The sequence below is a fragment of the Carcharhinus amblyrhynchos genome, chromosome 28 (assembly GCF_965287045.1).
Source record: "Carcharhinus amblyrhynchos chromosome 28, sCarAmb.v2.hapA, whole genome shotgun sequence".
In the NCBI taxonomy this organism is placed as follows: Eukaryota; Metazoa; Chordata; class Chondrichthyes; order Carcharhiniformes; family Carcharhinidae; genus Carcharhinus; species Carcharhinus amblyrhynchos.
The window spans coordinates 35,477,533-35,495,117 of record NC_137351.1 but is presented as its reverse complement, the minus strand read 5'-3'; the positions used below and the strand labels follow the sequence as shown (position 1 = coordinate 35,495,117).

The 17,585-nt window shown below is 46.0% G+C and overlaps 1 protein-coding gene across 1 annotated transcript in view; it reads left to right on the top strand.

Annotated features, from left to right (window-relative positions):
- Positions 1-5,546: 5,546 nt before the first annotated feature.
- The window catches only part of snrpa1 (small nuclear ribonucleoprotein polypeptide A'), a 40,416-nt gene continuing 28,377 nt past the window's right edge, over positions 5,547-17,585 (top strand). Inside the window, exons 1-3 of the mRNA XM_080213988.1 lie at positions 5,547-5,646; positions 8,416-8,563; positions 8,650-8,728. Of these exons, the coding sequence (XP_080070114.1) occupies positions 5,565-5,646; positions 8,416-8,563; positions 8,650-8,728 (309 nt within the window). The 5' untranslated portion in view covers positions 5,547-5,564. The remainder of the gene's footprint in view (positions 5,647-8,415; positions 8,564-8,649; positions 8,729-17,585) is intronic.

The window sequence follows — 17,585 nt, the reverse complement described above, 5'->3', positions numbered from 1 at the left end:
ATTATATATAGCTCTTGGGGCTAAAGGGATCAAGCCATGATCTCAAAGGGCCAAATGGGCAACTCCTGCTTCTAGTTTCTATGGACACCTACAAATTTGAAGCTCTCGACCATTTCCTCTTCGTCCCCGTTGATTTAGACTGGGGCACGTCCTCCACTATGCTTCCTGAAGTTGATGACTATCTCCTTCATTTTATTGACATTTAAGGGGAGATTATTGTCATTGCACTAGCTCACCAGATTCTCTGGCCCTGATTTTGCCAGCACGCCCTCCCCAAAATCAGGGTGAGGTGCACAGAACAGCATTCTCTGTTGGCCTTGGACATGATCTTATGAGCCTCAGACAGGCGTGCCAGTAAAATTCTGGCTGCTACCTCTTTCCTGTACTCTGTCTCATCATTGTTTGAGATCTAGTACATTGGTGTCATCAACAAACTTGAAAATTGAGTTGGAAGAGGATTCGGCCACAGTCATCGGTGTATAAGGAGTATAGTAAGACACAGGCTTGTAGGGCAGCGCTGTTGAGGATGATCGTGGAGGAGGTGTTGTCACCTGATTGTGGTCTATAGGTCAGCAAGTCTAAGATCCATTCGCAATGGGAGAGGCCAAACACCAGTCCACAGACTTTGGAGATGAGTTTTGAAGGAATAATAGTGTTGAAGGCTGAGCTGTAGTCAATAAATAGGAGTCTGACATAGGTGTCTGTTATCTAGGTATTCCAGGGTTGAGTGCAGGGCCAGGGAGATGGCATCTGCTGTGGATTTTTTGTGGTGGTAAGCAAACTGTACTGGATCCAGGCAGCCTGGAAGGCAGGAATTCATTTCGCCATGACTAACCTTTCAAATATTTCATAATGATTGATGTCAGAGCCACTGGCTAATAGTCATTAAGTCAATGGCCACGTGTCAGTGTGGGGTCAATGGGCCCACACTTCCTCTTCTGCATCATGTGAATTTATATTTCACTCAGCTGTATTCTGTTTCCATTTAGATAATACTGTGAAGTTTAGAGAATGAGAGGCGATCTGATTGAAACAAATTCGGAAGGGGTTTGACAGGGCGGACACTCAGAGATTGTTTCCCCTGTTCCAGTGATTCTAAACACACACTCTCAGTCTCAGCATGAGGAGCAATCTCTTCATTCAAAGGGTCGTGAATCTTTGGAATTTTCTCCCCAGAGCTGTGACTGCTTGGGCAGGAAAACTGAGCTGGAGATCAGCAAGTGTCTGAACGGGAGATTGGCCTCAAAATCACCTCTATTGGAATCATTTAGAACATTCCAGAAAGCAACACCTTGCCACAGGGGGAGGTGTCAGAGTGAAGGAGCTGGGCAATGTGGGAGTGAGGGCACAGTACAGTGAATAAAATCAAATTACTGTGGATACTCGAATCTGAAAGCAAAATAGAAAATGCTGAAAAATCTCAGCAAGTCTGGCAGCATCTGTAAGGAGGGAAAAGAGCTGACGTTTCGAGTCCAGATATCCCTTTGTCAAAACTATAAGGCACAGAAAGTGGGAGATATTTATACTGCAGGGTGAGGAAATGAAAGATGAGTCATGGCCACAGAAACCAGGGGAAAGGCTGCTAATGGCAGCCCACAGAGACAATAAATGGCCAAACGGCAGAGAAACTGTAATGAAGATGTTGGGAGGGGCAGGGGAATGGATGGGACAGAGATAGAATTTAGAAAAGGGGAAGCAAAGGGGGAGAAAAGGTAAAGGAAGGGGGATGAAGTAGAGGGGAAGAAAAATGAAGAAAGACAATAAAGAAATAGAAGGTAGAGAACAGTTAAAAATTAAATAAAATGAAAACAAAGGAGATGAGGTGGGGTAGAGCTAGTCACCTGAAGCAGTTGAATTTGACGTTGATACCGGAAGCCGTAAAGTGCCGAGCTGGAAGATGAGATGCTGTTCCTCCAGTTTGTGTTGAGCTTCACTGGAACATTGCAGCAGGCCAAGGACAGACGTGTGGGCATGGGAGCAGGATTGTTAAAATGGCAATGGGAAGACACAATAAGAAGTCTCACAACACCAAGTTAAAGTCCAACAGGTTTATTTGGTAGCAAATACCACAAACTTTCAGGGCTCTGCCCCTTCGTTAGGTAATACCTGAATGAAGGGGCAAGCCCCAAAAGCTAGTGGCGTTTGCTACCAAATAAACCTGTTGGACTTTAACCTGGTGTTGTGAGAATTCTTACTGTATTTATCCCAGTCCAACGCCGGCATCTCCACATCAAGCAACGGGAAGGTCAGGGTTCCTGACTGCACAAAGACTGAAGGTGCTCAGCAAAGCGATCACCCAGTCTATGCTTGGTCTCTCCAATATAGAAACCACATTTGGAGCAGCGAATGCAATAGACCAAATTGAAAGAGGTGCAAATGAAACACTACTTAACCTAGAATGAATGTTTTGGACCTTGGATGTAAGCATAGAACAGGTAAAAGGGCAGATGTTACACCTTTTGCAATTGTATGGGAAGGTGCCATGAGTGATGGGAGAGGAGTTGGGTATGGAAGAGTCGACCAGGTTATCCTGGAGGGAGCGGTCTCTGCGGAATGCTGACAGAGGAAGCAAAGGGAAGCTGAGTTTGGTGCTGGCATCATGCTAGAATTGGCAAAAATAGCAGAGGATTATGCTTTGCATGTAGAGGCTGGTGGGGTGAAATGTGAGAACAAGGGGGACTCTATCTTTGCTCTGGGAGAGAAGGAAGGGGGCGAGGGTCATGGCGTGGGAGATGGACCGCGTGCTGTTGAGGGCCCTGTCAACAACTGTAGATGGGAATCCATAGTTGAGGAAACAGGAGTACATATTGGAAGCATCCCTTTGGACAGTGTCATCATCGGAACAAATGCGACGGAGGCAAAGGAGCTGAAAGGGATGGAGTCCTTACAGGATGTAGAGTGTGAACAGCTGTAGTCCGAATAGCGGTGGTAGTCAGTGCACTTGTAATGGATGTTGGTAGATAGTCTGTTGCCAGAAATGGAGACAGAAAGGTCAAGGAAGGGAAAGGAAGTGTCTGAGAAGGACCTGGTGAAGGCAATGGAGGGGTGGAAACTGGAATCGAAGTTGATGAATTTTTCAAGGTCTCGACGAAAGCACGAAGCAGCACCAAAATAGTCATCAATGTATCGGTAAAGGAATTGTGGGAAGGACCTGGGTAGGCTTGGAACAAGGATGTTCCACATACCACACAAAAAGACAAGTGTAGCTAGAATCCATGCAATACCCATTGCTACATCTTTGATTTGGAGAAAGTGGGGTGAGTTAAAGGAGAAATTGTTGAGAGACAGAACAATTTTAGCCAGGTGGAGGAGAGTGGTGGTGGATGGGAATTGTTCAGGCCTCTTTTCAAGAAGGAAGCAAAGAGCTCTCAGGCCATCTTGATGTGGGATGGAGATGTAGAGAGATTGCACATCCATGGTGAATAGGAGAGGGTTAGGGTCTGCGAACTGGAAGCTGTCAATATGACGCAGGGCATCAGAGGAATCCCGGATGTAGGTGGGGAGGGAATGGACCCGAGGAGTGAGGATGGAGTCTGGAAAGTACGTAGAAGTGGGCTGTCCAGGGATGGGAGACTGAGGTTAGAAGTTATGGGCAGGGAGGGAAGGCATCCGGAGAAAATGAGATCAGTAAGTGTTGGAGATAAAGGCTTGATCTTTTGTGGTATGCTCATGGTCCAGGGGGGGAGGTAGGAGGAAGTATCTGAAAGTTGGCGCTCAGCCTCTGTGAGGTTGAGGTCAGCATGCCAGATGACAACAGCACCCCCTTTGTCAGCAGGTTTGACAACAATGTCAGGGTTGGACCTGAAGGAGCGAAGAGCGGAAAGTTCAGAAGAAAGGTTGGAATGGGTGAGGGAGGCAGAAAAATTAAGACAGCCTGTCGACAGTTCCCAATGAAAAGATCGAGGGCAGGTAATTGTCCTGGTGGAGGTGTCTAATTGGAGGCAGAATGTTGGAGGCACATGGAAGGATCTGTGGAGGGGGGAGAACACTTGCTCAAAGAAGTGGGCATAGAAACAAAAGCTCCATCCAAGATTCAAAACATTCATTTCAGGTTACAGGGTGGCACAGTGGTTAGCTCTGCTGTCTCACAGCACTACAGACCCAGGTTTAATTCCTGGCTTGGGTCAGTGTCTGCATGGAGTTTGCACATTCTCTCCGTGTCTGCATGGGTTTCCTCCAGGTACTCCGGTTTCCTCCCACAGTCCGAAAGCTGTGTTGGTTAGGTGCGTTGACCTGAACAGGTGCCGGAGGGGAATTTCACAGTAACTTCATTGTGATGTTAATATAAGCCTTACTTGTGGCTAATAAACTTTAAAACTTTAATTTTAGGTTAAGCAGTGTTTCACTTTCACCCCTTTCAATTTGGTCTATTGCGTTCGCTACTCCCAACTGTGGTCTCCTCTATATCGAAGAGACCAAATGGAGACTGGGTGATTGCACACAGACTGAAGGTGTTCAGCAATCAGGACCCTGATCTTCCTGTTATTTGCCATTTTAACACGATCCTGCTCCCATGTCCATCCTTGGCCTGCTACAATGTTCCAGTGAAGCTCAAAGCAAACTGGAGGATCTCAGCTTCCGGCTCGGCACTTTACAGCCATCCGGTCTCAACATCGAATTCAACAACTTCACACCATTTGCCCTTTGTTTTCATTGTATTTCATTTAATTTTTTACTTCTGTTGATCTTTTTTCTTTATTGTCTTCTTGTTCTCCCCCCTCCACTCTTTCCCACGACTTCATCCCTCTTCCCTTACCTTTTCTCCCCCTTTCCTAAATTCTACCTCCGTCCCATCTGTTCCCCCTTCCCCCTCCCTGACCCACCCCCTGCCTCACCCCCTCCCCTCCCGCACCCCCTCCCCTCACAACCCCCCCTCACACCCCTCTCCCCCTCACACCCCCCCCCCCCCCCCACCCATTTCAGCTTCTCTGCCGTTCGGCCTTTCACATCTTCTATCCTCTCTACGGACTGCCATCAGCAGCCTTTCCCCTTGTTTCTGCGGCAATGAATCATCTTTCATTCCCTCACCCTACAGTATAAATATCTCCCACTTTCTACGCCTTTTAGCTTTGACAAAGGATCATCTGGACTCGAACCTTCTCTCCTCACAGAAACTGTCAGAACCGCTCAAATTTCCCGGCATTTTCTGTTTCCGGCGCGGGGCAGTGTGGGAGTGAGGGCGGGGTGAAGGGCAGGCGCGGGGCAGTGTGGGAGTGAGGGCGGGGTGAAGGGCAGGCGCGGGGCAGTGTGGGAGTGAGGGCGTGGCGAAGGGCAGGCGCGGGACCGTGAGGGCGCGGGGCAGTGTGGGAGTGAGGGCGGGGCGGGGCAGTATGGGGGTGAGGGCGGGGCGAAGGGCAGGCGCAGGGCAGTGTGGGAGTGAGGGCGTGGTGAAGGGCAGGCGCGGGACCGTGAGGGCGCGGGGCAGTGTGGGAGTGAGGGCGTGGCGAAGGGCAGGCGCGGGGCAGTGTGGGAGTGAGGGCGTGGCGAAGGGCAGGCGCGGGGCAGTGTGGGAGTGAGGGCGTGGCGAAGGGCAGGCGCGGGGCAGTGTGGGAGTGAGGGCCATCATGGTGAAGTTGACCGCGGAGCTTATCGAGTTGGCGGCTCAATACACCAACCCGGTGCGGGACCGAGAGCTGGACCTGCGAGGTGAGACATATGGCGTGTGCTGGGCCTCTGTCCCACGGCTCATGGAACAAACCCCGACGGAAACAGTGAGCCCCAAAGCGGCTCTAATTCCCCTGCCTGATGTAGGCCCTTCTCCCTCCTCAGGATTATGGAGAGATGCTGCGGGGATGGGAACTCAGCCCCGGGGCACTCAGTGTCCAGGAAGGGAATAAGGAAAAGGTGGTAGAGTTCAATTGCTGGTTTAACACAATAATGAGGATCTTAACTCCAACAATGTGGAATCTGGGTAGAGTTAAACGCTGAGGTTTGTATATGGACACTCAAGCTGCTGTGGCAATGTGGGGAATGACATTAAACAGGAAATTAAAGATGCATGTGATAAAGGAACATCTTAGTTATGGGTGATTTTAATCTGCATATGGATTTGGCAAATCAAATCAGGCATAACAGTCTGGAGGAGGGATTCCTGGATGAGGGATGGTTTTATACACCAATATATTTCAGGCATTAGACAGCGATGGGTATCATGGAGTGAGATAAGAATAATTGGTAATCTAGTGAGAGACCTGTTAGCCATGATTGTCTGTGGCATGATAGAATTTTTCATTGAGATGAAGAGTGATGGAGTTGATTTTGAGATGAGAATCCTGAATCTTAAAAGGAAACCTCAATGACATGAGGCATGATGCATTGGGAAAGGTTACTTAAATGAATGACAGTGAATAAGCAATGGTGAAATTAAAGGAGCGTAAGGATGAACTGCTGCAATTGTTTATTCTATCTGGTACAAAAGTAAAACTGGAAACCAAGCTAACAAGGGAAATCAGTGACAGGATTAGATCCAAGAAACAGGCATTAAAATTGGCCAAAACAAACAACAGACCTGAGGATTGGGAACAATTTAAAATTCAGTACAGGACTAAAGAAACTAAAAAGCTTGCACTCGTATTCTAATTTTCCTCTTATGGGGAATATAAAAGTGGACTGCAAAAACTTTCAAAGGTATATGAAGAGAAAAAGATTGGTGAAGATAAAGGTAGGTCTCTTGCAGTCAGAAACAGGGGAATTTAGAAAGAAATGGCTGAGCAACTAAATATACACTTTTGTTACATCATCACAAAGGGAACAGAAACATGATACCAGAAATGTTGGGGAATGAGAGAGACGAACTGAACAAAATCATTGTTACTAGAGAAACTGATGGGATTACATGCTGATATGTCCCCAGGGCCTGCTAATCTACATCCCAGAATACTTAAGGAAGTGGACTGAGAAATAGTGGATACATTGGTCATCTTCCAAGATTCTATAGACTATACAACTGTTCCTACAGATTGGAGGATAGCTAATGTAACCCCACTATTTAAAAAGGGAGGTAGAGAGAAAACAGGGAATTACAGATCAATAAGCCTAATATTGGTAGTGGGGAAAGTTCTAGGATACATTATCGAAGATTTAATATCAAAACACTGGGGAAACTGTGGCAGGAGCAGACAGTTAGCGTGGCTTCATGAAAGGAAAAGCTACTGAAATTTGAGAATGTAACTAATAAGAGTTGACAAGAGGAATCCAATGAATGTGGTTTATTTGACTTTCAGAAGGTTTTTGACAAAGTCTCGTGTAAGAGATTAATGTGAAAAATTAAAGCACAGGAAATTGGGCGTAGTGCACTGTGATAGATAGAAAACTGGTTGGTAGACAGGAAACGGAGTTGGAATAAATGGGTCTTTATCCACATGAAAGGCAGTGATCAGTGGGGTAATGGAGGGATCAGTATGAGGACCTGAGCTGTTCACTGTATATTAATGCTTTAGATAAAGGAACTAAATATAATATCTTCACGTTTGCGGATGACACAAAGCTGGGTGATTTGTGAGGAGGATACAGGGACCTTTCAGTGATTTGGGTGAGTTGAATGACTGGACAAAGAATGGTAGATACAGTATAGTTTGAATAAATGAGAGATTATCCACATCATTAGCAAAAGTGGGAAGGCAGAGTACTATCTGAATGGCATAAATTAGGAGAGGAGAATGTGCAATGAGACCTGGGTGTCCTCGTATATCAGACACTGAAGGTAAGCATGCAAGTCAGCAGGCAGTTAAAAAAGGCAAATGGTATGTTGGCCTTCATTGCAAAAGGTTTCAACTGCAGGAGCAATGATGTCTTGCTCCAATTATGCAGGGCCTTGGTGAGGCCACATCTGGAGTATTGTGTGCAGTTTTGGTGTTCTTATCTGAGGAAGGATATTCTTGCTGTGGTGGGAGTGTAGAGGTTTCCTAGGCTGATTCCTGATATTGGGAACTGATGTGTGAGGGGAGATTGAGCCGGTTAGAATTATATTTGCTGGAATTCAGAAGAATGAGGGGAGATTTCATAAAATTCAAACTGGACGAGACACTATAGATGCAGAAAGGATGTTCCTGATGCTGGAGAAGTCCAGAACCAGGAGTCATAGTCTGAGGATACGGGGTTGAGAAATTTCTTCACCCAGACAGTGGTCAGCCTATGGAATTTGCTCCAAAGTGAGCAGTTGAGGAGAAAATATTAAATGTTTTGAAGAAGCAGTTAGATATAGCACTTGGGACGAAGGGGATCAAAGGATAAAGAGAGAAGATGGGATCAGGCTATTGAGTTGGATGATCATGAATAGTGGAGCAGTGCCAAAGCTCAGACGCTAACCCCCCCCCGCCCCCGTACACCCCACCACCAGTCCTGGCTCTGCTGCACTCACTGCCTGCTGGTATGTCTGTTGTTGTTTAGGCTCTGACGGTTTTTGCTGGTTTACAGGTTACAAAATCCCAGTTGTGGAGAATTTGGGAGCAACTCTTGATCAATTTGATTGCATTGATTTCTCTGACAATGAGATCCGTAAACTGGATGGGTTTCCATTGCTGCGGCGGTTAAAGAGTCTCCTGCTCAACAACAACCGCATCTGGTGAGTGTTCAGACCCTCGCTTTTCAGAGCTGTGAATGGTGCCGGCGAGCTGAGTTGAATAGTCTGTAAAATATCTCTTTTTGTAGTCGGATAGGTGAAGGCCTTGAGCAGGCGTTGCCCAATCTGCGGGAATTGATACTCACCAACAACAACCTACTGGAATTGGTAAGTTGCCTTTGTGAAATGTGGCCACTGAGTCCTGTCAACACAATGCTGCAAAACTCATGCCCTCCTGTGCCCAATGACTCTGCCTCCTCTATGATCTCTTTCCTGCTGCATTTGAAAAGTTTGCACGGAAGTAATTGAAACAGATTGTTCCTCTGTTGCTGTGTGTGATGGTGCTCCCGTTTCCATGTCAGGAGGTTGTTTGTTCAAGTCCCACTCCAGACACTTGAGTACACCGACCTTCCCAGTGCAGTACTGAGAGTGCTGCATTGTCAATGTGCCATTGTTGGACAAAATATTAAATTTGAGGCCCCTTCTCTAGTAAAGACTTGCGCCATTTGAAGTCACACATGGAACATTTTCCATGGTGCCTGATCGATATTTGTTCCTCAGTTAATGTCACAAAAACAGCTGCCCGTTATTACATTGCTGCTTGTGGGATCTTGCTGCGTGTAAATTGGCTGCCGTATTTCTGACATTACAACAGTGACTGCTCTTCAAGAATGATGTGGATATGCCAGTGTTGGACTAGGGTGGGTACATAAGAAGTCTCACAACACCAGGTTAAAGTCCAACAGATTTATTTGGAATCACGAGCTTTTGGAGGGCTGTTCCTTCAAATGAGTGGAGAGGTAGGTTTCACAAACACGGCAGATCAACAAAGACACAATTGCAAGATAATGGTTGGAGTGCGTGTCTTTACTGGTACAGACCAGTGGAGAGAGGGATAATTACAGGTTAAAGAGGTGTGAATTGTCTCAAGCCAGGACAGTTAGTGAGAGTTTGCAAGTCCAGGCCAAATAGTGGGGGTTACACATATTGTGACATGAACCCAAGATCCAGGTTGAGGCTGTCCTCATGCGTGCAAGAACTTGGCTGTCAGCCTCTGGCAATTCTGTGTTGTTGTGTACATCACCCACCAGGTGCATGGTACATACCCATGGGACTCGGCCAACATGATCTACCTCATACACTGCAGGAAAGGATGTCCCAAAGTGTGGTACATCGGCGAGATCATGCAGATGCTACGACAATGGATGAACAGACATCTCACGGCAATCACTAGGCAGGAGTGTTCCCTTCCTGTCAGGAACACTTAGCAGCCAAGGGCATTCAGCCTCTGATCTGAAGCTGATTTGATTCTCCAAGGTGGCCTGACACACGACAGAGCAGAGTCGCTGAGCAAAGACTGATAGCTAAGTTCCGCACGTGAGGACAATCTCAACTGGGATCTTGGGTTCATGTCACACTCTCTGTAACCCCACCATTTGGCCTGGGCTTGCAAAATCTCACTAACTGTGCTGGCTTGAGACAATTCACAACCTCTTTTTTACCTGTGATTATCCCTGTCTCCACTTGCATTGTCTGTAACTGTAAAGACTCTCATTTCAACCATTATCTTGCGATTGTCTTTGTCTTTCTATGCTGTGATGTGGAGTTGCTGGCGTTGGACTGGGATAGGCGCAGTAAATAGTCTCACAACACCAGGTTAAAGTCCAGCAGGTTTGTTTGGTAGCATGAACTTTTGGAGTATTGTTCCTTCATCAGGTGAGTGAAGTATTTTGTTCACAAAACATAGAAACTCAATTATAAGATAATGGTTGGAATGTGAGTCTTAACAGGTAATCAAGTCTTCATAGGTGCAGACAGTGTGAATGGAGAGAACGTTAAGCACGGGTTAAAGAGATGTGAATTGTTTCCAGATAGGATGGTTAGTGAGAGTTTGCAAGTCTAGGCAAGTCGTGGGGGTGACAGAGTGTAACATGAACCCAAGATCCCGGTTGAGGCCGTCCTCATGTGGGTGGAACTTGGCTATCAGTTTCTGTTCTGCGCTGTTGTGTGTCATGAAGGCCGTCTTGGAGAAAGCTTACCCGAAAATCAGAAGCTGAATGCCCATGACTGCTGTAGTGTTCCCTGATAAGAAGGGAACACTCCTGCCTGGTGATTGTCGTGCAGTGGCCATTCATCTATTGTCGTAGCGTCTGCGTGATCTCGCCAATGCATCATCCCTCAGGACATCCTTTCCTGCAGTGTATCAGGTAGACAATGTTGGTCGAGTCACAAGAGCACTGTGTTCTCACATGAGATGATCCAGCATGTCTTGCAGAGGTTGCTGTGGCAGGGTTGTGTGGTGTTGTGGTCACCCTTCTCCTGAAGGCTGGGTAGTTTGCAGCATACAATGGTCTGTTTGAGATTGTGTAGTTGTTTGAAGGCAAGTAGTGGAGGTGTAAGGATGGCCTTGGCGAGATGTTCGTCTTCATTAATGACATGTTGAAGACACCAGAGGAGATGTCATAGCTTTTCCGCTCCAGGGAAGTACTGGATGACAAAGGGTACTCTATCTGCCTTGTCCCATGTTTGTCTTCTGAGGAGGCCTGTGCAGCTTTTCACTGTGGTGTGTCGGAACTGTCGATTGATAAGTTGAGGTCATATCCTATTCTTATGAGGGCATCTTTCACCGTCTGAAGGTGTCTGTGATCCTCATCTGATAGATTCTGTGTATAGGGATGGCTTCTTTAATGTGTTTAGGATGGAAGCTGGAGAAGTGGAGCATCATGAGGTCATCCATGGGCTTGTGGTACAATGAAGTGCTGAGGTGACCGTCCTTGATGGAGATGTGTATGTCCAAGAATGCAGTCGATTCCGCAGAGTTGTCCATGGTGGGCCTGATGGTGGGATGGAACTTGTTGATGTCATTGTGTAGTTGGTTCAGTGATTGTTTGCCATGAGTCCAAAGGAAGAAAATGTCATCAATATCTAGTGTATAGCACTGGCTGAAGGTCCTGTGTGGTGAAGATGTTAGCATATTGAGGTGCGAATTTGGTCCCCATGGCAATGCTCCGAAAGCTCATGCTACCAAATAAACCTGTTGGACTTTAACCTGGTGTTGAGACTTATTAATATGTATGCTGAGTTTGTGAAATCTACCTCTCCGCTCATCTGATGAAGGAGCCGCGCTCTGAAAGCTTGTGGTTCCAAATAAACCTATTGGACTTTAACGTGGTGTTGTGAGACTTCTAACTGTGCTCTTCAAGAATGTTTCACTGTCTGTAAAGTGTTTTTGGGATGCTCAGAAATGATAAAGGTCTGTGTAAATGCACCTTTAGAACCATAGAAAATTATAGCCCAGAAACAGACCGAACCATTTTTTTGCCTAGTCCCACTGACCTGCACTTGGACCATATCTCTCCACACCCCTCTCATCCATGAACCCCTCCAAGTTTTTCTTAAATGTTAAAAGTGACCCCGCATTTACCACTATATCCGGCAGCTCGTTCCACACTCCAACCGCTCTCTGTGTGAAGAAACCCCTCCTAATATTCCCTTTAAACTTTTCCCCTTTTACCCTTAACTCATGCCCTCTGGTTTTTTTCTCCCCTTGCCTCAGTGGAAAAAGCCTGCTTGCATTCACTCTATCTGTACCCATCAAAATCTTATACATCTCTATCAAATCTCCCCTCATTCTTCTACGCTCCAGGGAATAAAGTCCTAACCTATTCAGTCTCTCTCTGTAATGCAACTTCTTTCCATTTTGTTTTTTTACTTCAGACTCAGATTTTAAAGATTTCTTTAGTCTTGTCTCTTATTAATTGGGGAAATTATCTGATTGGAAAAGAGTTTGAGCTGATCAGGTATCCAGCTTTGTTTTCTCTTTACCTGGGCCCCTGCATCCAAGGAGTAACTTGCAACAATTATCTAATTGTCCAGAATTCCTGGCAGACACTTGTGAGCACTGCTCATTCCTCGAGCACCTGTCAATAACTAGAATAGAATAATCCTGATGAAACACCAATGACGTCCTTAAACGTTTTATAATGAGATCCGTGTGGAACTTTGACTCAAAATCCAAATTTACTTCAGTGACTAAGTTTATAAACAACATTTAACTAATACAAATGACATATTTTTCAATAACTTAATTAAATTTATTCACTGCATTGTTTTACTATCTTTTATTGGCTTAATGTATAACTCCTGTTTCTGTATTGTGGACTCAGTATTTTTACCGCATCTTTGTATTCTAGCTTTGAAAGTCTGGATGTCCCAGTGTTCAGCTCACAGCAAGGCAGATTTATAGGGATGAGAAATTTGATTTTTGGCAGAATTCCAACTTTGGGATCATGATTTTTTTTCCCCAATCCCTGCTGGCACAGAGGCATCTTTGAAACATGGTACACTTTAAGCATTTAAAAAGAACACCATTGTTCAGCTTACAAACTGCTATTGATTCTAGTAGAAGAGCATGTGTGTCCGCTGGTGTGCCTGCCCCTGGCTGCCTGGGCAACCTGTGTACGCCGGTGTGCCTGCCCCTGGCCGCCTGGGCAACCTGTGTCCGCCGGTGTGCCTGCCCCTGGCCGCCTGGGCAACCTGTGTACGCCGGTGTGCCTGCCCCTGGCCGCCTGGGCAACCTGTGTACGCCGGTGTGCCTGCCCCTGGCCGCCTGGGCAACCTGTGTACGCCGGTGTGCCTGCCCCTGGCCGCCTGGGCAACCTGTGTACGCCGGTGTGCCTGCCCCTGGCCGCCTGGGCAACCTGTGTACGCCGGTGTGCCTGCCCCTGGCCGCCTGGGCAACCTGTGTACGCCGGTGTGCCTGCCCCTGGCCGCCTGGGCAACCTGTGTACGCCGGTGTGCCTGCCCCTGGCCGCCTGGGCAACCTGTGTACGCCGGTGTGCCTGCCCCTGGCCGCCTGGGCAACCTGTGTACGCCGGTGTGCCTGCCCCTGGCCGCCTGGGCAACCTGTGTACGCCGGTGTGCCTGTCCCTGGCTGCCTGGGCAACCTGTGTACGCCGGTGTGCCTGCCCCTGGCTGCCTTTTTGGTGTGTGTGCATTGTCTGGTTTATTGTCAACTGTCAACTCCAGGCAAGGCTTACCTCGGGCAAACTTATCTCTTTATCAATAATCCCAGAGTCCTTGTAGGCAAGGACCAATGTGAACTTGCTGTGCATCATTGGCCTGAAGGGGGCACACTCAAACCAGTCATTTTTAAAATTCATCCGTGGGACATGGGTGTCGCTGACTGGCCAGCATTTATTGCCCAACCCTAATTGCCTGAGGGCTGTTGAGGTCAATCATTTTGCTGTGGCTCTGGAATCACGTAAGCCAGACCAGGTAAGGATGGCAGATTTCCTTCCCTAAAGGACATTAGTGAACTAACAATGGACGATTGTTTCATGGTCATCAATAGATTCCTGATTCCAGATTTTGTTTTTGAATTCAAATTCCACCATCTGCCATGGCGGGATTCGAACCCGGATCCCCAGAACATTAACTGAATTTCTGGATTAATAATCTAGCCATGATACCACTAGACCATCACCTTTCCGGAAGACCAGGTCCTCCCCTCCACTATATCCCCGTAACTGTGTATTTACTGTGGCTAGTTCACTTAACCATTTTTGGACTGTGGGAGGAAACCCACGCAGACATGGGGAGAACCTGCAACCTGCAAACTCCAAACAGTCACCCAAGACTGGAATTGAACCCAGGTCCTTGGTGCTGTGAGCCCTGTAGCTGCCACCATATGTTTGGAGAAGTCAGTTTCACATATTTCACTATTCGTTTTTGAATCTGTTCCCTTTAATTCTTGATGCTCACTTGAGAGGGAACTTTCTACCCTATCCATGCACCTCAGGATTTTGAATACCTCTGTCAAGTCTCTTCTCAGCTGCCTTTTTCCCAAGGAAAACAGTCCTGATCTCTCCAATGTATTCTTTATCCCAGGAATCATTCTTGTGAATTTTCTCTGTACTCTCTCCAATGTCTTCATATCCTTCCACCAAGTGCATCGCCCAGAACCAGATCTAGTCTCCAGAAGACGTCTAGTGTGTTATACAAGTTCAACATGACGACCTATTGTACTCAATGTCCCTATTAATAAAATCTAAGATACCATATGATTCATTAGATGCTTTCTTAACATGCCCTGCAACCTTCAATGACTTATGCACCTTTCTCCTTTTACTTTATACCAAATCCACATTCTTCCTGCCAGTGTGAATCACCTCACACTGCCCTGCATTGATCTACACCTACCACATGTCTGCCCAATCCACCAACATGTTCAAGACTCTCCTTATCACAGTTGACAATGCTTTCAATATTTGTATCCTTTGCAAATTTTGTAATCATGCCCTGCACACTACAGTCAAGGTCATTAATAAATAACAGGAAAAACAAGGATCCCAACACTGACCCCTGGGGATTACAAACCTTCCTCCAATCACTCAGCCGATTTCTTATCCAAGTGCCTACTTTCCCTTTTATTCCATGAGCTTGAATTTTGCTCACACAAATGGCTGTGTATGGCACTGAATCAATGTCTTTTAAAATCCATATACATCTTATTAACAGCGCTACCCTTATTAACCTTCTCTGTTACCCCCTCAAAAAAACTCCTGCATGTTTGTTAAACATGATTTTCTCTGAATAAGTTGATGCTGCTAAGGTTAATTGCATTGTCAAACCTCTTCCATTTAAGTAAGCTTGCACTGTGGGTGTGTTTTTAGCAGGTATTGTTTATCCCTTCATAATTTTGTATGCTCTATAAGTTCTCCCCTCATTCTTCTGAATTCCAATGAGTATAGCCCCAGTCTACTTGGTCTTCCCTCATAAGAACATAAGAAATAGGAGCAGGAGTAGGCCATCTGGCCCTTCGAGCCTGCCCCGCCATTCAACAAGATCATGGCTGATCTGTCGCGGCTGAGTTCCACCCTCCCGCCCTCTCCCCATAACCCTTAATCCCCTCTCTTATCAAACTCATCAACCCGCGTCTTAAAAATATTTAGTGAGGCAGCCTCCACCACTTCAACGGGCAGAGAATTCCAGAGATTCACCACCCTTTGAGTGAAGAAGTTCCTCCTCAACTCCGTTCTAAACCGCCCCCCCTTTATCTTGAGGCTGTGCCCCCTAGTCCTACTGTCTTTTTTGAGCGGGAAGAGTCTCTCCACCTCTATCCTATCCATCCCATTCATCATCTTATACGTCTCAATGAGATCTCCCCTCATTCTTAAGCCAACCTCTCAACTCTGGAAACAACCTAGTGAATCTCCTCTGCATCCCCTCTAGGGGAGTATATCCTTTCTTAAGTGAGAAGACCAAAACTGTACACAGTACTCCAGGCACAGCCTCACCAGCACCTTATACAGCTGCAACATAACCTCCCTGTTTTTAAACTCCATCCCTCTAGCAACAATGGACAAAATTCCATTTGCCTTCTTAATCACCTGCTGAACCTGCAAACTAACTTTTTATGATTCATGCACAAGGACACCCAGGTCCCTCTGCACAGCAGCATGCTGCAGTTTTTTACCATTTAAATAATGGTCCATTTTGCTGTTGTTCCTACCAAAATGGATGACTGTGGTGTACTCCATCTGCCAGACACTTGCCCACGCACTTAATCTACCTATATTCATTGCAGACTTAGTGTCCTCTGCTCTGTCACTCATCTTAGTGTCATCTGTGAATTTTGACACACTACACTTGGTCCCCAAATTAACTATGTAAATTGTAAACAATTGTGGCCCCAACGCTGATCTCTGAGGCACACCACTGATCGCCAGCCAGAGAAACATCCACTTACCCCACTCTTTGCTTTCCCTTAGTTAACCAATCCTCGATCCATGTTAATACATTACCTGTAGCACCGTGCATCTTCATCTTATGCAGCAGCCTTTGGTGCAGCGCCTCCTCAAATGTCTTCTAGAAATCCAGATTAATCACCTCTTTAGGTTCCCCGTTCCCCATTATCCACCGCAGATGTCATATTCTCAAAGAATTCCACCAAATTAGTCAAACATGACCTGCCCTTCATGAACCCATGGTGCGTCTTTCCAATGGAACAATTTATATCCAGATGATATTGAAGCAATGCAGTGGCAAAAACAGATCAAATCAAATAATGAAAGGAATTTGTGCTCCTCAGATCAAACTTGAGTGTAGGGCACAGTTTCAATCTCATCTTGTATCATCGCTTGCTCAATCGTGGTACTGTCTCATTTTAACATTATCAATTCTTTTGGAAATAAAAATGAGCGCAGCCTTGAGTTTATGCACTCTGGAAAATTTGATTGTTTTAATCGCACTATCGATTGCGGTAGTTCTGAAGTTGGCTTTTGTGAATCTTGATGTCAAGACATATAAATAGACATACAAATAATTCCCGGGTAATGTACGTGGCAGGGTTTGGCCTCACAGCTTACAGTGCACACCTGTATGGGCTGTCCAAGATACAGAAGTGATGTACCTTTACACCCTATTTTATAAATGACTGGTTCAATACAACATGAATCGGCCAAATGATTGAGTTGCTGCAGTCAATTTTGAGCAAGTTTTCTGCAAACTGTGAATGATGCCTTCCCATTTGCAAAGTCTACACAGAGTTTGCATATAGATTTGCTGTGTCCAAATGCTGATTTGATGTTATGAGCCTATTCGCCAATGTACTGCTCGAGGGAGCCATAGACGTATGTACCAAGGCACGATATCGTGAAGATCTAGACCCATCACCATTGTGTGAATCAGTATTCATCAAACTTATGAACTCAGCAACTTGCATAATCAGTTTTAATGACACCATGTATACCCAAAGACATGGTGTTGCTATGGGATTGTCTTTAGGCTCAGTTCTTGCTACATCTGTAAGTTCCACGAGAGAGGAGTCTTCGATGGAATGACAATTAACCTCCTACCTCTTGCATACTTACCATGTGTAGATATGTTTGCTGTATTTAAATCTGCAGCTAGGTGTAAGATGTTTCTTGTACCTCTTAATGGACTCCATCTTTCACTTGGATTCACCTTTGAAATGGCACAGAGAATGAACTCCCTTTCCTTGACACGCTGACTGAGAAATCTG